Source organism: Mesoplodon mirus (genome assembly GCF_964341445.2).
Source record: "Mesoplodon mirus genome assembly, chromosome: X".
Classification (NCBI taxonomy): domain Eukaryota; kingdom Metazoa; phylum Chordata; class Mammalia; order Artiodactyla; family Ziphiidae; genus Mesoplodon; species Mesoplodon mirus.
This window is the reverse complement of record NC_138981.1, coordinates 112,667,163-112,689,603: the sequence shown is the minus strand read 5'-3', so window position 1 is coordinate 112,689,603 and position 22,441 is coordinate 112,667,163. Positions and strand designations below refer to the sequence as shown.

Genomic DNA, 22,441 nt, shown 5'->3' with positions numbered 1-22,441 from the left:
GTGAATCTGTTTCTATTTTGTAAATAAGTTCATTTGTATCACATAACCACACATAAGTGATATCATATGGCATTTGTCTTTCTCTCTCTGACTTACTTCACTTAGTATGATAATCTCTAGGTCCATCCATATTGCTGTAAATGACACTATTTCATTCTTTTTTATGGATGAGTAGTAGTCCATTGTGTGTGTGTGTGTGTGTGTCTTTATATAAAGACACACACACACACACACACACACACCTTCTTTATTTATTCCTCTTTCGATGGACATTTAGGTTGAGGAAGCTCTTTTTGTATTGCCATCATCTCTATTTTATTTTTCCCTTTGGCAGATCAGGAAAACCAGTCTATTCTGATCACGTAAGTATCCAAGGTGTAGTGTGTTTTCATATCTGTGGCCCTTTGTCCCCAATGCAGAAGGGGAAGATGCCACTTGCTCTGTTTTGTTAATGAGAAAGTACCGAGAACAAAGTCTGTGATGCAAAGATGTGGGGGTGGGGGGGCTGAGGAGAGATGGGCAGGAAGGCCTGTGAGGCCTTAGGAAGCTGGAGCTCCCCATCCAGCCTGCTCAGTGGTGCCAGTCTCCCCTGGGGCCCCTGCCTCTCTGAGTGGTCTCACATTTGTTGGAAGGTGTGTGTCTGCCGTGGCTCAGGTGACATCTTAGGGGGCCCGTTTACACTCACGGGGCTTGTTTCTCTTTGTCTCTCTGTTTTGATTGCTCCGAATAGCGGAGAATCCAGGGCAGGAAAGACTGTGAACACCAAAAGGATCATCCAGTACTTTGCAATAATCGCAGCGTCTGGAGACCTCACCAAGAAGAAGGACTCCAAAATGAGATTATGGAGAGGAGAAAGGCTTGCCCTGCTTCCGCTGCCAACCTTTGTCTTGAAGTGTATGTATGTGGTGGGGGGAAGGCCAGCAGAGCCAATGTCAAGAACTCCACCTCAGCTAAGTCATAGCCCCAGTCTCTGTTGGCTTCTATCACCAGCTTTATAAATATTGGGCCGCAAAATTTCCTCTAGGGAGCTTAGCCAGAGAATATTTCTCCTTCTGCAGGCAGGCTACAAGGTCCAAGACCCACAGAGGTAGCCTAGAGATGGAGCTTCTAATATCTCAATTGCCAGCCATAGTTTGAATGAGGGGCTCCTATGAAGTCTGAATAATAAGTCCTTTCAAGATTCTACAGTGACCCAGAGCAAAACTGAGTGAGTGGTATTCTCACCCACACAGACCCAGGACCTTTTCAGGCTTCCATGGCATTAATGGGGAATCTGGGCTCTAGATTCTGGCTGCTGATCTGAGAGCACAAGCTTCGGCCTAAGGACTTCGGAGAGTAGGAGGATCCTATCATTGCCTTCTTTTCTACATTATTAACAATGCATTTGATTGGTGATTCTCTGTTTTACTAAGTACATTCACATCTGTTTTCTAAATTAAAAAAATTTTTTATTGAAGTATACTTGATTTATAATGTTGTATTAGTTTCAGGTGTACAGCACAGTGATTCAGTGTTTTATGTAAATATATATTTATATATATAATATACATATATATGTATCAGATTCTTTTCCCTTATAGGTTATTACAAAATACTGAGTAGAGTTCCCTGTGCTATACAGTAGGTCCTTGTTGGTTATCTATTTTATATATAGTAGTGTGTAGATGGTAATCCCAACCTCCTAATTTACCCCTGCCCCACCCCTTTCCCCTTTGGTAGCCATAAGTTTTCTACCACTGTGGATCTATTTCTGTTTTGCAAATAAGTACATTTGTATCTTTTTTTTTTAGATTCCATATGTAAGTGATATCACATGATATTTCTCTTTCTCTGTCTGACTTACTTCACTTAGTATGATAATCTCTAGGTCCATCCGTGTTGCTGCAAATGGCATAATTTCTTATTTTTTATGGCTGAGTAATATTCCATTGTCTATATATACCATATCTTTTTTATCCATTCATCTGTTGGTGGATGTTTAGGTTGCTTCCATGTCTTGGTTGTTGTAAATAGTGCTGCAATGAACACTGGGGTGAACGCATCTTTTCAAATTATAGTTTTCTCCAGATATATGCCCAGGAGTGGGATTGGAGGATCACATGGTAACTTTATTTTTAATTAAAAGGTTTTTTTTTTACTTTTATCAGTACAAACTTCCAATGCAGAGGGAGCGTTGTAGTGGTTAAGAACATGGGACTTCATTTTGCAATATATACAAATATTGAATCATTATGTTGTATACCTGAAACTAATGTTGTGTATCAATTATACCTCAATTGAAAAAAAAGAATGAAGGAACAGAGAAGTTTTCAGTTACTTTGCATAAAAAATTTTTTGAATTATTTTCTAAATAAGACCCTTTTTTATAGGTATATTATAATCAATAAAGTGGTTTAAGTAATTAAAAAAAAAACATGGGACCATATATACAGATTGCCTGGATGTGAATCCTAGCTCTTCCACTTGCTGGCTGTGTTGGCCTTAGGCATTTTTTTTTTTTTTTTTTTTGCGGTACGCGGGCCTTTCACTGTTGGGGCCTCTCCCGTTGCGGAGCACAGGCTCCGGACACGCAGGCTCAGCGGCCATGGCTCACGGGCCCAGCCGCTCCGCAGCATGCGGGATCCTCCCGGACCGGGGCACGAACCCGTGTCCCCTGCATCAGCAGGTGGACTCTCAACCACTGCGCCACCAGGGAGGCCCTAGGCAATTTTTTAATGGCTCTGAGTTTCAGCTTCTTCATCTGTAAAATGGGACTGATACTATCCCCGAGTGTTGTGATTGGGATGAAATGAGTTAATATTTATAAAGCACTTAGTGCCTGATACCATCATAGTGATTTCTATACAAATGTTTTGAAAACAGGCATGGATATTTCCACCCTGGCATATAATAATTATCACTTTAGTGTTCCAAACAACCATTTGTGTTTGGCCAATTTTACCTCTTAAATATTTTGGGAACCCTTGCTCTCTCCTCCTTCTTTACTTCCACTGCCCTGGTTTCGGCACACAGTAACAGTAAACTGCTTACTGTTCTCCATGCCTTACTTGCTGGTCTTTCCTATTGCAATCCTCTGATTCCCATGGCACCCCCTTCTTTGGCTTTCTCCTCCTTGTTCTCTATCACTGTTTATCCTCAGACTACAAACTCCTTAAGAGCAGAAACTGCCATTCTCCCTGGATTGTCAGCATCTATAACAATGTCTGGCACAAAGAAAATACTCAACAAACGTGTATTGAATTAGTGGATGGTTGGTTGCTGTGTCCCAGGCACTATGTAGTAGCTTACAGGGGGATTTTCATTCAATCCTACCTAAAACTCTGTGTGATATTAAGTACAATTATTATCCCCATTTTTCAAATAGGAAAACTAAGGCCTGGAGAGGTTAAATAACTTGCCCCTAAAATACCTATTTATATTCATATGGTTATTCTATTCTTATGTGATAATCTGTACTTTATAATGGTGTGTAGGAGCAGAGGATGCCAGGAAGCCACAGCTGATATCCCTGATGCATGAAGATATGATATTCAATATTCCTATTAAAAGCACAGTTACTTTATTTTTATGTAGTTTGTTCTCAAATCACAGTATTTTTTCTTTAGATAACTTTTAATCTTCTATGAATGTAAAAATTGTACATAAAGAAAAATGTGGCTATTTCTTACAACAATCAATTGATCTGGGGGTCCACTGGATGCTATCCTTTAATCCCATCATATAGTATATGTCAGGAGCTTTGGTTAGTATCTTATCCATACATAATCATTTGAAAAAGTCGTCCATGGTTAACTAAATTTATGAAAGTTTATCTACATCATTGAAATCATGTTTCTCTAGGGCATTTGTGGAAAGCTGTACAGATTAATAATAATAGTAGTGGTGGTAGTGATAGCAACAGCAGCAGCTGCCATTTACTGAGCACCTACCATGTACCAGGCCTACTATGCTGTAAGTTTTACTTACAGTATCCCATCGAAGCCGTGTGCAGTAGCTTCTGTTGTTTTATTTTACAGATGGGGAAACTGAGACTCAGAGAGTTTAACTTACTTTCTTGAGGTCACTCAGCTATTGGATAGTGGAACCAGACTGAAATCCAAATCTGTGTCTCTAAAGCCTGGGCATTTAGTCCAAGCTGGACTTTGAAGGCTGTCCAAGTTACTTAACCCTCTCTGAGCTTCAGTTTCCTCATCTGTGAAACTGAGGCAAGTAACACACCTTGCAGTGTTGCTATGAAGATTTGAAATAATAGATGCCCAGGGCTCAGAGGCACAGAGTAGGCATATACGCCCTGGTGGAGTGGTGTTTATGCTTCAGTGGGGTATTAAATGGGCAGAGGAAGACCTGAGATCCCTTTAAAGGCATTGAGGAGCTGAAGAGGAGGGATCTACAGCTTTGGCAGGCTTGAGAGCTGGCCCTCTCCCCTCCAGAATACAATGACCCAATGAAACTCTGAGCGACAGGCGAGGGGGCAGGGGCCTGAATTTGGCTCCAGCAACCTCTGCAGGGAATCGTGGGAGGGGCGGGAGCTGGGAGGGGCGTGGAAATCCCGGTTGTCAGAGGACTGCAGGTGTCAGGGAGTTAGTGTAGGTGGGCTCCCAGAGCCTGGCAGAGGGAGGAGGGGAGGCTGGAGCGGCAGAGCCGGCGGGGGAGAGAAGGAGGCGTGGCCGTGAGCCTGAGAGGCTGTCCTTAGACTGCTCTTCTCTTGCCGGGCAGTTTGCTGCATCTGGAGGAGCTCACTGGAGAATCTCCAACAGCGGAGCGGGCCTTCAACTACCGTAAGTACCTGCAAATGAGCGCATAGTCCAGTGGCTGAAGATTAAATACTGCCCATCAGATCCTAAACAAAACCCCGAAATAATCTCCCTAATGTAATTAATTGCCGTAAATCTAAATGCTCCCAAGTCTTTCCCCCCACCCCCTTCACCCCTCCCTTTTTCCTTCCCTCCGCGATCCCAGCCGTGCCTCACTGAGAATCTCTGGGCACTGTAGATATCTTTCCTTTTCCTTCTCAGTCTTCCCTCCAAACCTTTAGCGGAGCATGTACCCGGCACCCCGCTGAGCCCAACCCCTTTGATTCCTGGAACCCTCAAAACTATGCAGGGGGCGAGCCATTAGACATTTCAGGTTTGTCACCCTCCAAAGCACTGCGGCGCTGCCTAAGGGTGTGTAAAGTGCTTGGGGTGGAGTAGAAGGGAAGGGTGAAAAGGCTAGACTGCCGAAGTTGGGGATGTCGGGGGGGGGGGGTGTGTGTGAAAGGCCCAAAATGGGCGTGGCCAATTAACCTGAAGCCTGCAGCTCCTTCCAATGTTCCCTGGACAGAAGATTCATCATTTTGGCTGGATATAAATGGTAGAGTTTCCTTAGTAGGTTGCGGAGGGGTCAGCCATGCTGAGAAACCCAGCTTCCCTTATTCCCCTCAAGCCCCCAGGAAGCGAAACCCTGGTTTAGGGGTCCAAGTGGCAAGGCTAGAATCTCAGATGGCATTCCCGGGCAGAATCCCAGGTTGAACCTTTCCCTTGGCAGTAAAACCTGAGTTCCCCCAATAAATTCTGGCCCAAAGCCTCAGGGGAACAAAGCAACAGGGTGGCACCCAAGCCTGGGCCTGGGCCTGACCCTGAGAGGAGTGGGGGCAAGAGTCTGTAGGAGGTGAGATGGAAGAGCATCTTTAGGGTGCTATCCCAGATTAATACCCCCTTTGGGAAGAAAAATAGCCAAGTTTTAATGAAATGTTCACTATGTGCCTGGCACTGTACATGTATTATCTCAGATTCAACACAACAACAAGGCTAGGTATATATTATTCCCCAACTTTATAGATAAGAAAAGTTCAGAGAGGGTAATTTGAGCATCCTTCAATGCAAAGTAAGAAATGCAAAGGGAAACTGTGCTTCCCTGGATCTCTGACGGTCCACCTGCTTCCTACAGCCCAGGTGTTTGAATCTTCCTCTTTTTTCCTGCTCCTTCATCCCTCCTGGAGCAAATTAGGGACCTCAATATCAGGATCAGTTTGGGGAAGCAAAATCACCGCTTTCTCTTCTGGGTGCTGCCTTTATCCCACTGTGTTGAAAGAGAATTAAACAGCTGGGGTAGGCCAGAACCTCAGGCTCTGAGCAGAGAGTTGGTAGAACAGAGTTAGCCTGAGTTTGTGTGATGGGCATATGCCTTTCTTTGGCAAAAGGATACTCTGGGTCCAGGGGGTGGGGTAGGAGAGGCAGACAAGTGTACGGGGTCTACTTATGGACGTGTAGGGCCTGTGGTCAGTAGTGATTTTCAAGAAAATGAGAAGGCCTCGCTGAACTCAAATATCTTTGCCATATTCCCTGAAATTCAAACAATTCTTTTTTTTTTCCTTAGGGGCAATGAACAAGAATGCTTATAAATTATGGGCAGCCAATAAATCATTTGCATCTTATATCAATTAGCTCAAGTAATTTGATTCCCCAACACCTATTCAAGATGGAGGCTTTGAGATTTTGGGGGGTAAGAAATAAGAATGAAAGTAATATTAGATTTGAAGCATTCTGACATTCTGCATAAGGGGAGGCCTGGATGGGATGAGATGGTACGGGTGAGGTAGGGTGAGAAAGGGGGCAACGGCTGCCTCTGAAAGTTTAAATACTGGTTTTAGAGCATAAGCATTAGAGTTAAACATGGATCTGAATTTTGGCTCTGATATTTAATATCTTTTGACTTTGGGCAAATTATATCCTGTCTAAGCCTCAGTTTCCTAGCCAGCAAAATGGTGATGGTAGAAACGCTTCCTTTGCTAGGTTGTTGAAGTACTCAGACAAAAATATATATGTATGAGTAAAGGACCTGAAAAGGTGACTCTCTACACCTCCCATCTCCCTCATACCATGTGGCTTCTGCTGGCCTGGATTAGGCCTCTGGGCCTCTGAGATCCCATGGACAAACAGACATCTCAATAAATCTGACATGGTAGATACCAGCCTAGACCTTGGGTGGGAGAAGGGGGAAGTGAGGAAAAGGGACAAAGAGAAGAAGTAGCCAGTAACCCTGCATGCCAGTGAGGGAGTGGAAGGAAGGGAGGGATGTCAGGTGCAACTTACTGATCCAGACTAAACTTTCCGAAGCAGGATCAGTCCCCTGAGTAAAAACACTTCTGCTTTTAGATCTCACCACCTGGTGAGGGGCAAAGCCCTTCAAGACTCCAGAGGCTCCATGACCCTGGACAGGCCAGGGGAAGGGGCCACCATGCTGCGGACGTTCACTCTCTTACTCTTTTGCATTCGTGAGTACAAGGAAGTGGTGGCAGGGCAAGTGAACCTGTCATAGTTACCCCTATGGGGAGGGAATGGAGAATATTGAGGTTTGAGGGGGGGTGGGAACAATGAGGGACTCTCCTTTACCATCATCTCTCTTTTCAGGGTTGAGCCTGGGTATGACACCAATAGGTAAGTGAGTCCTGCTACCTCAAGGACCTTCCTTCCTGAAGGCCACAAGACCTTGACCTGCTTCCATGGCCCTGGACATAACTGCCTTGAGATCCCAAAGGCAATTTCCAGATTGAGCTGGCTGGGAATCAGGACCTCTTACTTCATGACTTGGTTTCCCACAAAATAGTAAAGAACTTTGTCTCAGATGGAAAGGAAGCAAGACTTGCACTTCATTCCCCAACTCACTTGAATTCCTTAAACAAATATCTTGGGGTCCCTATCCCACCCCCCATAAAAGCATGCACTCCTGTCCCCAAGGGAAGACAAAAGGAGGAATCTGGGTGGGGGCTAATTTTAAGGGACATTGGAGGGGCATGTTATGGGAGGGAGAGGGTTGGACTGCTGACATCTTTGTTATCTTTGGGAATGACAGCAATGATGCAATCTCAACCAGAGCTGTGGATAGAGACCAACTACCCCCAGGCCCCTTGGGAGAACATCACACTTTGGTGCAAAAGCCCCTCTCGGATTTCAAGCAAGTTCCTGTTGCTGAAAGATAAGACACAGATGACCTGGATCCGCCCTTCCCACAAGACCTTCCAAGTTTCATTCCCCATTGGTGCCCTTACTCAGTCCAATACAGGTCTTTACAGGTGCTGCTACTGGAAGGAGACAGGCTGGTCAGAGCCCAGTAAAGTTTTAGAGTTGGAGGCACCAGGTAAGAAGACAGAGATAGATAATCAAGAAAAAACTCCAGCTCGTGGGACTCAAACTTGCCTTCCCAGAGCAGGGTTTAATTCATTCGTTTGCCTCAAATGCATGCATGTATAATGCATGCATTCCACAGTTAGTAAATAAGTGCCTAGTCTCTATAGATGCAGAGTGAGGACACAGACGCTGGAACAGATCTAGAGGGCAAGCTCTCAACATAGGGGATACCCTAGATGGGGAAAGAAGGGGTGACAAATAAGGGTCATACAGGGAAGACTCACTTAAGTAGAGCGCTCTGCTGCTCCCTGAGCAGCACTACCCTTGCTCTACCTGAATACCAGTTCATTCTCTCCTTCCAGGCCAGCTGCCCAAGCCCATCTTCTGGATCCAGGCTGAGACCTCCCCTCTTCCTGGATGTAATGTTAACATACTCTGCCATGGCTGGCTGCAGGATTTGGTATTCATGCTGTTCAAAGAGGGATATGCAGAACCCGTGGATTACCAAGTCCCAACGGGGACAGTGGCCATATTCTCCATTGCCAACATGACACCTGAGAGTGAAGGGGTTTACATCTGCCGCACTCATATCCAGATGCTCCCTACCCTGTGGTCAGAGCCCAGCAACCCCCTGAAGCTGATTGTGGCAGGTGGGTGTGGCTATGGCTGCTGGGGTCTGATGATCGTTGTCCCCGGGATCATGGTTGGATGAGCCAGGGTTTCTGACATTACTTTCCTTGCCCAGTTCTCTGCAAGGCCCATGAGCTACAGTCATTTGACATTTTACTGAGATGCAAATTAGAATCACACATGCTATGAGGCAAATGTTTGGGAGCCAATCACTTGGCTAGTGAGTGAGTCCAGCCAAATGTCCAGCAGCTTCAGCTCATCACAGCTTTGTTGTTCTCTACTTGTCGAAAATCATGCATTCATTCATTCATTAGGCTAATATTTATTGAGCACTTAATACGTGCCAGGCACTGCCACTGCAGCCTTGTAAACTGATTTTTTTTTAATTTAAAGTATTTTTATTCTATTTCTGATTTTTATTTTTAAGTGTGGAAAATAGAATGAGTTGCTAATGCTGGTGATAAAAATAAACCAAAAAAATGACAAAGAAAGTGATAGTTCATATTTTAGAAATGACTTTATAAATTAATTTAGTCTTGTATATACAGATCCAGTAAGGCAGTACCAAGCTTTAAACACAGTAGAAGCCTCCCCCACAATGCCCAAACACTAGACACACACCCCACCCCCAACTCCCCCACCCCATGGCCCAGATGCTTCTAGACAGAATTGGCCACACTTGCTTTAGCTCTCTCATCAAGTTAAATAGGCTTGGGGAAAGCTGTGGTGCCACAGAAAGTACCTGGACTTAGAAGCAGTAATCCTAGTTTCTATCCTAGTTTCTCTGACACTGCCTCCCTGTGTGATATTGAGCAAGTTACTTCACCTCCGTGCTTCGGTTTCCCCCACTCTAAAATGGAATAACAGTATCTATCCAATCTACTGTATGATGCCTCTCTGTGACTCAGTTTTCTCATTTGCAAAATTGGTATAATAATAATGCCTACCTCACAGGGTTGTTGTGAGGATTTGCCTAAATATAATATATGTACAGTGCCTGGCATATAAGTTCTCAATAAATGGTAGATATTAATTTTATTAGTATAGCTTTTTATTGAGGATCAAAGAACAAAAGCCTGTCTGTTTGAACTGCGTGTTATGGATGTTTGTTGTACAAATGTCTTTCCAGTGTAGATGCCACTAACACACACTTCTGCAGTTACCTGTTTGCTGGTGTCTCCCACTAGGCCATGAGCTTTTGGCTAACAGGGACTGTGTCTATCTTCTTTACTTGTATATTCCTAGACCTACACGATGCCTGACACATCCTAAATGCTTAATGAGCATATGATAGAGCTGATCCTTCCAAGAATGGGTGGGTGGGCCTACCTGGGATTGGGACGGGTAAGAAGGAGTGGTTTGGGAGTGAGGTTTGCCCTCTATTTTGTAGTTTAATCACTTTGGAGGAACAATACATGGAAATGAGGGTGTGACCCCATTAACAGAGGTTTCTTTGGGTGGCAGACTTACTGGCCAATCCCTCCTTATTGGCTTCTTTCAATCCCCTGTGGGAAGTGTCCTCTGTGAGCTTAATGTGTTCAAAAGCCATCCTTAATACTGCAGTAACATTCGTGCTTTATGAAGATGGAATAAAAGTCATTTTCAGAAGTTTGGTTTCTTGGGGGGTTTGAAGAACTACATTTGGCATTTCAGGGACCGAAAGATACAGGGAATTACAAATGTAGATATTCCACTGAGACACACCCTACACGTAGTTAGAGCTCAGTGGAGCTGATAGAGTCTGGTGAGAGGGAAGGGGCATAAGTGAACTTACCCTCGATTACCTCCTAGAAGAGGCAGAGATTCAAGGAAGGAAGAGGGAGCAGAGGGTAAACTTCAGCTATCACTTTCTATCTAAGGAAACTAGGAAAATTAAACCAGAATATAATAAGGAAGAATCATCCTACATCTAACTCAGGGTCTCTTCCCTTTCTAGGACTCTATCCCAAACCAACTCTGACAGCCTATCCTGGGCCCATCATGGCACCGGGAGAAAGCCTGAATCTCAGGTGCCAAGGGCCAATCTGTGGAATGACCTTTGCTTTAATAAGGCTTGAAGATTTGGAGAAGTCCTTTTACCGCAAGAGGCCATTAAAAAATGAGGCATATTTCTTCTTCCGGGCTTTGAACATCCACGATGCTGGACATTACCTCTGTTTTTACTATGATGGGTCATCCAGGGGTTCACTCCTTAGTGATATCCTGAAAATCTGGGTAACCGGTAAGAGAGGGGGATGCAATGGGACCTGCTGTAGGGGCTAAGGGTGTACAAGTTGCTCAGGGCCTGCCGGAGAACCTAATCATGCAGCCAGGGCTAATGGTGGGGGAAGGAGCAGAATTTGTATAAGTGAGCTTAGGATGGGATTTGCCAAGGGAGGACTGACTGGAGGAAGAGAAAAAGAACCCTAAGTAGTGGGAGGGGTAAGTCAGACAGTTAGCCTTTTATATTTTGGGTCTTGTCCTAGACACTTTCCCCAAGACCTGGCTACTTGCTCAGCCCAGTCCTGTGGTCCAAATGGGTCAGAATGTGAGCCTGTGGTGTCGAGGGCCAGTGGATGGAGTGGAGCTTGCACTCTATAAGAAAGGAGAAGACAAAACACTTCAGCTCTTGGATACCACCAGCATCAGTGATGATGAGTCATTCCTCCTCAACAATGTGACCTATAGTGGTGCTGGCATCTATAGCTGCCACTATCTCCTCTCCTGGAAGACCTCCATCAGGATGTCATCACACAACACCGTGGAGCTTGTGGTTGTAGGCAAGTGCTAACAACTATTGTTTGTTTTTATCATCATTACAGTGTTATAAGAAAGAGCTAGTGGCCCTGTACCCTCTTGGATTTATGAGCCAAAGAAAAACACACTAGGAGAGTGGTGTAGAATTTTCTCCAAAAACTTTAGGTACCTTCTCTCCCAGGGTTGATACTCAAGCCCTGTCAATCAGCATTGACAAGCTCCATCGTGACCCCTAGAAAAGTTATTTTCCTTAAGACCAGGGGAAACTTACAGGTATGGGTCTTTCTGATTGAAGCTAGGAACTTAGGAGTCTTTAGAGAATCAAGGAATGGGCCAAGGAGTTCTGATGCACAATCAAATTTTGAAGCCAGTGATCCAGTGGAAGTGAAAAAAAAGCGAAGACCAAATAAGGACCTGAGAAACATTTGTTGAGGGAAGAGGCACTGAGTTCAAAGTCACTTGTTCTAACTCTGGTCTCTGGATTGGTTGCAGATAAGCCCCCCAGACCCTCCCTGTCAGCCTGGCCCAGCACCGTGTTCAAGCTAGGAAAGGCCATCACCCTTCAGTGCCGAGTACCTCAACCAGTACTTGAATTTTGTCTGGAATGGGAAGAAAGAGCAACATCCCCAAAATTCTCAGTGGATGGAGACTTCATCATCAGTAATGTTGAAGGGAAAGGCACGGGGACCTACAGTTGCAGCTATCGCATAGAGGCACATCCTAACATCTGGTCATATCGCAGTAGGCCTCTGAAACTGATGGGGCCAGCAGGTGAGAGGAACACTCTTCATACGGATGCCCCCTACGCAGCTTTGGCCATCATACCCCTGGGATCCCAGAGCAATGCCCAGAAGGATGTGGAAAGGGTCGTTGGGGGCTTGTAAGTCAGGGCCCTTGGGTTTGGGCATCTTTCCTCTGGAGTGGTCTCACAGTCACTCAAAGGCAGTGAGCGGGATACTTTCAAGGGTCCTATTCTTCATGAAAATAAGGCCACTTTTGTCTCAACTTCCCTTCACCTGCAGTAACCAGATCCCCCTCCCCCCATGAATGTATTCAACTGTCCCTGTCCCCATCAAGGTCCCTGCTTTTGGTCTTCTCTGGCCACAGGCTTTCTCACCTGGAATTACATTCTGAATGAGGCTATCAGGTTGTCCCTAATCATGCAGCTTGTTGCCTTGCTGTTGGTAGAGCTGTGGATAAGGTGGAAGTGTCGGAGACTCAGAATCAGGTAACTGTCTTGTCCCAACCCCCGTTCCTCAATCTAGCTGAGTTCAGGCTCCCCAGAGATTCAGGAATTGGTCATACTCCAGTTGAGACAAGCCACAGGGGGGCACCCTTTGTATCCTCTACCTTCTGGGCTTAAGATATAAGACTTTCTCATTCCAGCAGTTTCTCTTTCACCTCACAGAGGGGTCAGCACCCAAGCCAGAGGGTGGAGAAATGCATATTTCCCAGAGCCTGGAGAAGTAATCAGAACCTCATTCACTGATTCCCCCAGGAGGGTGCCCAAATCTCCCTCCCAAGCCACCCTGCCTCTCAGAGATGATTGATGTCTTCCACATTAACTTCAATTGAACGTTTTTTGTAAGAAGCCATGCTATCCTGTCTCCCAGGATGTTATCCAACTCCCATCCCAACTTTTCACCCTTACCCCTAGCTCTCAAGGGCTAGCAAGCCTTGTAGTCCATCCTAGCTGCTATGGAAACCAGTCTCTCTGCCACTCTGGCCCCCAACCACTGTGCAGAGTGTTCTGAGAATATAGCCTTAGCCTGGGTGGGCATCTGATGAGGGAATGGATTTGGCCAGGGAATCAGACTGCTTCCTCTGACCCATAAAATGTCAAGCCAAACAGGTTCTCCCGCCATTTACTTTTATCCTTTTGTGTCCCCTGGGTCATCTCCCTCTCTCCCTGATCCTTATGGCCTTGTGCTCAGGCTATTCTGCCTGAAAATGAGAAGAGAAATGACAGCTCCTAGCTTGGTGGGGCCTCTGTTCCCAAATGCCTTGCTTACTTTCCCCCACCTTGTGATCCTGGCTGTACCCCTCCCCCACCATGATCACAGGACTTCGTGTGCCTGGGAGTATTCAGTATACAATGGATGATGACTATGACTGTGTGTGCCTGTGTTTCCCCCTGGGATCTGAGGGACAGAGTGCTGGGTAATGAGAAGGGAGCCACCTAAACTTTCTGCAAAACCACTACCCTTTGAGCTTTCAAAAAGTTTCAATGGGGGTCAAGTCCTAGTTCTCCACAGAACCTATCCTGAGTTCCACATACACCGGGGTAACCTTCAAGCCAGGGGTTAGCAAAAATGTAGCTTCAAGTGCCCCACCTCAGCCCAGGACCACTGCATCAAAGAATGAATTCAGAAACCAGATTTCAGAGAATGCAGCTTGAAAAGCATGTTTTCCTGACCAGGAAGGAGGGTCAGTGTTTTCTAAGTAAAAAATGTCAAATGAATTTTGGCTTAGTATAATCTAATTCTACAGGACCCATAACCTAAACATGCTGCACATTTCTAGTCATAATCTGGGTGGGGGTAGAGAGATCCCACTCTCTGACAAGCTTAGCTCAGCACTGACAATCCTCTGGTAATTCACTGTTGCTGCCTAGGCAACCCTTCCATAACAAAGGCAGGTGAGGCAGGTCGGTCGGAGGACCAATACTGCCATAATAAAAACTGCTTCCCAACTTAAACTTGATGACTGAGAAACACCCAGGATTTATCCCTCCACCCCCACACCCACCACCCAGAGCTGCCGATCACACTGAGCTCCAGGGGTTCTGAGAGCTGGAGTTACAAAGGCATTTTCCCATCTGACATCTCAATTCCAGCAACAGCCTAATCAGGGGCCTTGGGGACCTGACATTTGATATCGTCTGGGGATGGGGGAGGGGGCGGGGGGCACGTGGGTCATGAAAGAGCAAGAGGTTTGTAGGTGGTGAGGCCTCAAAAAGAAAAGTCATCCATGTCAGAAAAGATTATATCCCATTATCCTGGCCATATCCAATCCCTATTGGGTGGTGAGTAAGCCAATGACATAAATTGCCGCCCCCTTCTCTCCGCCCTCCCCTTAATCCCAGCAACTCCTCTCATCTCTTTTCTGGTCTTGCTAGAGAAGCCTGGTTGCTGGGAACAGCTCAAGGGGTCACCATGCTCTTCATACTCACAGCTCTTCTCTGCTGTGGTGAGTACAAGGGGGTGGGGAAGGGGCCTGGGCAGAAGGCCGGGGTGAAGTCCCGTGGGGGAGGGGACAAAGCCCTGGCAGCAATTTCTTTTGCAGGACTGTGCAATGGGGTATTGACAGAAGAGACTGGTGAGTTTTTCCTGCTCCAGACTGGGACATTCCTCCCTGGAGATCCGAAATAACTACAAAGTGTCAGTGTCAGTGGCCAGGGAGTGACTGGTTGGGAGGGAAGGACAGCCAGGAAGGGGCACTTGCTAAAGCTGCTGGCAAAACTCAGCCTCCAGCTCTGCTTCTCTGCCTGCAAAATTTCCCCCAAGCTTCTGCATTTTTCTGAGCCTCAGCTGAGACATCAGCTTCCCCTTTCCCCAGCACCTGCGGAGAGAAGGAGAGAGTTTGGATTGAGGTTGAAAGGGGAGGTGGGCAATGTGATCTGGGGAGGGTGTTCAAGGGCAAGGAAAAGGGGAGGGGGAGGGGGAGGGGAGGGAGGATGGCTTCACTAACTCTGCTGTTTCTAGAAATAATCATGCCAACCCCAAAGCCTGAGCTGTGGGCAGAGACCAACTTCCCTCTGGCCCCGTGGAAGAACTTAACCCTCTGGTGCAGAAGCCCTTCTGGCTCAACTAAGGAATTTGTATTGCTGAAGGACGGGACCGGGTGGATTGCAACTCGCCCGGCCTCAGAGCAGGTCCGGGCTGCCTTCCCCCTTGGAGCCCTGACCCAGAGCCACACCGGGAGTTACCACTGCCATTCGTGGGAGGAGATGGCTGTGTCAGAGCCCAGTGAGGCCCTTGAGCTGGTGGGGACAGGTAAGAAAAGGCAGAGGGTCCTCACGGAGTGATCCCCAGTGCCCCTGGGACTCCAGCACTGTTCCTAGGGATGGGGAATGCTCAGAGACCCAGAGCCCAAGGGGCTTCTGCTGCCTGTAGGAGAGGAAGGGCACTGAAATGGGGGGAGGGGTGGGGACCAGAGTTATGAGAAGACTGACAGGAAGAGGCAAAGGCCAGTCCAGGATGGATTTCTATTGTGCTGACAAAGTGACTCCGAGTGTCCCCGTTTTGTTTTCCAGACATCCTCCCCAAACCTGTCATTTCTGCTTCCCCCCCAGTTCGGGGCCAGGAACTGCAAATCCGGTGCAAAGGATGGCTGGCAGGCATGGGGTTTGCTCTGTATAAGGAGGGAGTGCAGGAACCTGTCCAGCAACTTGGTGCCCTTGGGAGAGAAGCCTTCTTTACAATCCAAAGAATGGAGGATAAAGATGAAGGCAATTATAGCTGCCGCACTCACACTGAAAAGCACCCCTTCAAGTGGTCTGAGCCCAGTGAGCCCCTGGAGCTTGTCATAAAAGGTAGAGCTGAAAGGGGTGTGTGAGAGAGGAGTGGGGAAGCGAAGCTCTGGGTCAGACACTCCTCTCCTCACAGCAAACTTTGCTGCTGGTCCTAGGAGCCTGTGTCCAATCTTAGAGCCAGGCAGGCGTGGCGCTGGGAGTGCCAGGGCCTCTGGCTGCACGATATTAATAGCCATAATCGTTATTAATAGCTGGGGTTTGTAGAGGGTGATTTAATTTTTCTAATTATTTTCATATCAATTATCTCATTTAGCTATAGAGCAAATATTCAAAGGAGGTGGATCAGGTACCATTTCCCCTTCTTTTCCAAATGGGCAAACTGAGGCTCGGAATCAGCAGAGCTCCAGTGACAATTCACTCTTTTAGCTAGCTTCCATTCTGCTGACAGCGAGGATTCGGCTGGAGGAGGTGAGGGGTGGGGCGAGGGGTCCCTGTGAAAAGTTCATCTGCAAAGTGGTTTTGCCTTGACTTTTAAATGCACCTTCTTCTGAATGAGACACTATAGGAAACAAAGCAGCTTTCTGGAACCAATATTTGCTATATTAGCAATCTTTCTTTTCTCTTAATTTGGTTTTGTATTGTGTTTGGTTTTTTGCCTTCTAGAAATGTACCCCAAGCCCTTATTCAAGACATGGGCCAGTCCTGTGGTCACTCCTGGTGCCCGAGTGACTTTCAATTGCTCCACCCCCCACCAGCAAATGAGCTTTATTCTTTACAAAGATGGAAGTGAAATAGCGTCCAGTGACAGGTCTTGGGCGAGTCCGGGAGCCAGTGCAGCCCACTTTCTGATCATTTCGGTGGGCATTGGTGATGGAGGGAATTACAGCTGCCGCTATTATGACTTTGCTATCTGGTCTGAGCCCAGTGACCCTGTGGAGCTCGTGGTGACAGGTCAGGAGTGGGGAAATGCAGGTGGAGGTGGTACTGACTCTGGGACAGTGGGCGGGAGGGCTGTCAGTGGGAGAGGAAGAAGTGCTCCTTCTAAAAGTCACCAAGAATGTGCTTAGGACAGTGCCTGGCACATGGTAAACAGTCCATGTAAGGCAGCTGCTTATATGATCACTAATACAGGAAGATGAGAAAGAGGAGAAGAGAGAGGAAAATAATTCACTTCTGGGGAAAGAAATGAGGCAGATGGGGGTGTTTCACATGTTGCCCTATTTCTGAAATCTTTTTGTGGCTTGGCCTTGAGCTTTAGGCCCAATGTCCACTTTTTCTTTAGCTGGGCTGTCAGAGATTGGTGGGCTGGATGGCCCTCAGAGAAAGGGCGAAGACCTTGAAATGTCAACTGCATATTATGCAGCCATTACAAATGATAGTTTTCAAAGGCTGTTTAACGTCATGGGAAAATATTTACAATATAAAGTGAAAACTATTAAACTACACAATTTTGCATATAGTAGGCCCAATTATGCAAATAGTTATAGCTACAATGACATGGCCATGTACAAAAAAATAAATGGGAAATAAATACATAAAAATGTAGAACGAATGGTTATCTTTGAGCGGTAGAATTGTATTTTCTTCCTAGGTTTTTTTCTGTATTTTCTAATTTTCTACAATAAGCATATATTGTTTCTTCTAATAACACTAAAGAAACAATGCTCAGAATGTCGGGGGCAGGATTCTCTCATGTTGTGATCTCTTTAATTTCAGAATTCTACCCCAAACCCACTCTCCTGGCACAGCCGGGTCCTGTGGTGCTTCCTGGGAAGAATGTGACCTTGCGCTGCCAAGGGGCTTTCCAGGGCATGAGGTTTGCCCTCTTGCAGGAGGGAACCCAGGTTCCCTTACAGTTTCAGAGTGCATCAGGGAACGTGGCTGACTTCCTCCTCCACACTGTTGGAGCAGACGACTCTGGGAACTATAGCTGTGTCTACTATGAGACCACTATGTCAAACAGGGGATCATATCTCAGCAAGCCTCTTATGATCTGGGTGACTGGTAAGGACAGACAAGACATGGGACTGGGACAGAGACAACTGGAATAGGGGTTAGAGAGGGTGATCCCTCTTGGAAGTCTAGGCTTGGCCATGGAGGGGAACGGTTGTGTCTGGAAGGAGAAAAATAAAGGGTTAATTCAGCGAGTGATAAGTTTGCATACTAACCGCTTTCCATCTTTGGTCTCTTCCTAGACACATTCCCCAAGCCATGGTTGTTTGCTGAGCCCAGTTCTGTGGTTCCCATGGGGCAGAATGTTACTCTCTGGTGCCAAGGGCCAGTCCATGGAGTAGGGTACATTCTACACAAAGAAATAGAAGCCACTTCAGTGCAGCTCTGGGGATCCATCAGTATTGATGGGGCATTCCCCATCACCAATATATCTGGTGCTAACATAGGTCGTTACAGCTGCTGCTACCATCCTGACTGGACCAGCCCTATCAAGATACAGCCTAGCAACACCCTGGAACTCATAGTCACAGGTAAGGGGAAGATGCTCTGGAGTGGGCAGGGGAGTATAGAAAAGAGTGAGTAAGCTGTCAGATGGTTCATGGGAAACGGTAAACGGTTTTCCAAGAGCTCAAGGAGAGGCAAGCAGTAGTCTCTCCTCTTTATTGAGACTCCAGTGATGCCCTGGAAAGTGGCCACCTCTCTATGACCAAGAGTCAATTTCTTCTAGGTTTGCTCCCCAAACCCAGCCTATTAGCCCAGCCTGGTCCCATGGTGGCCCCTGGAGAAAACATGACTCTTCAATGTCAAGGGGAACTGCCAGACTCAACGTTTGTCTTATTGAAGAAGGGTACTCAAGAGCCCTTAAGGCAACAGAGGCCAAGAGGGTACAGGGCTGACTTCTGGATGCCAGCAGTGAGCAGTGAAGATTCTGGGATGTATAGCTGTGTTTATTATTTGGATTCTGCTCCCTTTGCAGCTTCTAATCACAGTGACTCCCTGGAGATCTGGGTGACTGGTAAGGTCTTGGAGATTTCCGTAAGAGTCTAGATTTTGTAGTTTCTTAGTAGTTAGCCCTAAGGGGGTACAGGGCTGGGTTCAAGGCCATTTCTAACTCTGTGTCCTGGTTGGTTGCAGATAAGCCCCCTAAACCCTCCCTGTCAGCCTGGCCCAGCACTGTGTTCAAGCTAGGAAAGGATATCACCCTTCAGTGCAGAGGACCCCTGCCAGGTGTGGAGTTTGTCCTGGAACATGATGGAGAAGAAGCACCTCAGCAGTTTTCAGAGGATGGAGACTTTGTCATCAACAACGTAGAAGGAAAGGGCATTGGAAACTATAGCTGCAGCTACCGTCTGCAGGCCTACCCTGATATCTGGTCAGAGCCTAGTGATCCCCTGGAGCTGGTGGGGGCAGCAGGTGAGATGATAATCCCTCCATGGTTCTGGCATGACATACGTGGGATCCCAGAGATAGTCTCCATGAAGACAGGCCAAACATGGAGGGGGAGGGGTTTGGAGTCAGAGACCTCAAGTGTGGTCATTTTTCTTTCTCCTAGGGTTGGTAAGGAGGTGGAACCTCAGATTCACTCAAAGATAGTGAGAAGGATACTTTCAAGGCCTCTTCCACCCCCCAAAAGGAGGGCTGCTTCTGCCTCAGCATAAGCACTGCCTCTGACCACCCCATCTGCAGTCTCAACATATGGTTCCTGAGTGAAGCCCGGAGGAGGGCAGATGAGGGGGCAACAAGAGATCCAGGGGAACATACATGCACTGATCTCTATGGCCTTGGTTTCTGCTCTTTTATCACCACAGGGCCTGCTGCTCAGGAGTGCACTCTGGGGAACATTGTCCGAAGTACCCTGATCGTGGTGGTGGTTGTAGCTTTGGGGGTGGTGCTAGCCATAGAGTGGAAGAAGTGGCCTCGACTCCGAACCAGGTAATTGCCTTATGTCAGCCTCCTTCTGTGAACCCAGGGGCTTCTGTTAAAGCAATGGTCCATATGCTCCTCTAGAATCTGAGTCCCACAGTGCAACCTGTTTTCAGGTTGATGGCTCTGGATCCTCCCTTAGTCATGTCTTTTTCTCTACACAGAGGCTCAGAGACAGATGGAAGAGACCAGACCATAGCCTTGGAAGAGTGTAACCAAGAAGGAGACCTGAGCACCAATACCAACTCTCCCTCATCAATCTCTCAGGGAACCTCAGTGGAACTGCCAGTCCCAGTATAATAATCTCCTCCTTGGCAAGAGCTTTCCTCTCCTCCTTTTTATCCTCAGAGACCTGCAAATCTGACTGGTTTCCCTGGGAGTCCACCCCATCTACTGTTCCTTGGCCACTAATCGCCTGAGATAGGTCAAGGGGATTTTAGGAGTTGAGAGCCCTACCAGGGTGAGATGTTTCCTGAAGAGAGATTCCCTGCCCTCGTAACTCCTCACTGTACTGATTTACTGGTGCATGAAATTCTATTAAAAATATATTCTTCTGAATAAAGAGAGTATTCACTATTTAACTGCAAAAACTATGGCAGTGGTTTTCCATTGGTTTGTTGTCCGCTTAACACTTAGCAAAAATGGTGTATTGGAGCGGATCTCCACGGCAGGATAAGAGAGCACAGCGCTGCTAGTACAGAGAAAGGAGCTCAAGGATGGGGTTGGGGAGGAGGGAAGGCTCCAAAATGTCCATTTGGGTTTGAGACATGGTAATTGAACAGAATGTCCCATCATCCTTCCATTTCACTTTTGAATGAATGGAAGAATGAATGAATGGCAATATTTTCTCCAAGTTGAGCCTGAGGAGGGCAAACACTGAAGTTACATACTTTCTACTGTGTTACTTCTAGGTCTGTAGTACACCTGCTTTCCAATGTTAGGATTAGTCCACTACAGAACTTTGAAATTGGCAAAGTGTGCTTTGTGGCCCTTACCTAACAACCACAGGTGTACGTTAATTCACTCTTAGGTGTGAAAGGTTGATAAAAGCTGAATATTTTGCCCCTCCCTAAAGAAAGCCCTGTTTTCTCTGGTGGTGGGATCTCAAAGAGTGAGTAAGCAAGTGAGGTGATTGGTTTAGAGCACGAGACCTCCCAGTGTCCTGTCCCAGTGTTCCTTCCCAGTATTCCAAATGGAGGCTGGCTCACATTCTGAGCCCCTGATCTCTTTCCTTGGATCAGCATGCAACTTGCCGCATGGGTGAGAATCCAGTACACATTAGGAGGGTTGTATTGGGGAAGGGGGCTTACCTAATTCCTTAAACCTGTTCAAGACCTCAGAAGAATTGACCTATGGGTCCTAGAGGAGGTCACAACCCCTTCACATCTGACCCTAAATTTCCTTACCTCCCAACACTGTTTAATTCTAAGCTATCACTGTTCAATAGAGCAATGTACAAGGGTGCTGCACACAGTGAGCTATTTATCCTTGGTTACGATAAAATTTAGAAAACAACTCCCATATTCTTATATCAGGAAGCTTATTTACCCAGCAACTTAATGAAAAAAATGCATCACATTTCCCTTAATCCTTACAGAATGAAACACTCTTGAGTACTATAGACTAATTTGTATTAAGCTCTTTGGAATGTAGAAGTACAAAGTCTCACACTGATTTCCATTTGATGAGATTCTATTAGTCGCATATACTAATTTCTTATAGTGTTTCTAAAAATTCTTTTCAAAAATGCTTTTACATTTGAATTTAGGAAAACGTAATTGTTGCTTTCTGCCAAACACCACTAGCTGCCTTCAAACTCTCCATCCCTAACCCTCAATCAAGCTGTACATTTTGAACCCTGGAGGGAGGCCTGTTTTTGGTCGTTGGTTTTAGGATAGAAGTCCTTTGATCAGGTCTGATTTTGTTTTCCAATCATTGGATATTCCAACCTGTATTGTCAAGCCTAGTGGTAGGGCTGTGCAAGTTAACAAGTGATCACTTGATTGCTTTAGCTATTCAGGGAAAGAGAGATGGGAAGAAAAGAGCAGAGGGCCAAGGACTGAAATTTACAGAAACCTCTGCGTTAGAAAAGCAGGATGAAGACGAAGCAAAAATGATAGAAGAAGACTTGTGAAATCCAGACACTGAACCTGGGGTCTCCAGTATCAAAAAGAGTCAAACAGAGATACCTGTGCAATAAGAGAAAATTCTGATAAATCTTTAAATGAGAAACAAGTAGTGAGAAATATTGTGACACTGGACTGTTAGTTGGTTTTCTAAAAGCATTCACATATACCATTCTTACACTTAGAGAACCAAGTTCTACATGATTTAGAAGAGAAAAAAAAATAGTTGTCAATTAACTGTGAAATACTTAAAGAGTGGCTTTGGGATTTAACTTTCCTACTCACTGTCAGAGCTATTTCAATGAATTAAATATCTATTTATAATGCAAACGTAGCTTGTTGCTGACAATGCTCCACATGGTATGTTTTTTTAACCTGGTTGCCATGGGAATCAGTCCCTTTACCCCTGGCTGGCCTCTAATCAGCTCAGCATCAAGTAATTTCTGGGAAATGGAATCTCAATTAGGGTGGAATGGACCTTTGAGAGGAGA

At 46.2% G+C, this 22,441-nt stretch overlaps 1 protein-coding gene across 1 annotated transcript; it reads left to right on the top strand.

Annotated features, from left to right (window-relative positions):
• Positions 1-7,091: 7,091 nt before the first annotated feature.
• Positions 7,092-20,124, top strand: IGSF1 (immunoglobulin superfamily member 1; the record flags this gene model as incomplete). The annotated part of the gene is made up of 18 exons (XM_082610863.1): positions 7,092-7,259; positions 7,793-8,118; positions 8,471-8,758; positions 10,675-10,959; positions 11,204-11,497; positions 11,967-12,245; positions 12,582-12,702; positions 14,593-14,663; positions 14,760-14,792; positions 15,179-15,469; positions 15,730-16,008; positions 16,612-16,899; positions 17,665-17,952; positions 18,144-18,431; positions 18,629-18,916; positions 19,036-19,314; positions 19,710-19,833; positions 19,989-20,124. Exons 1-18 carry the CDS (start codon positions 7,186-7,188, stop codon positions 20,122-20,124), a joined length of 4,032 nt encoding a protein of 1,343 aa, XP_082466989.1. The 5' UTR covers positions 7,092-7,185.
• Between the last annotated feature and the right edge of the window lie 2,317 nt (positions 20,125-22,441).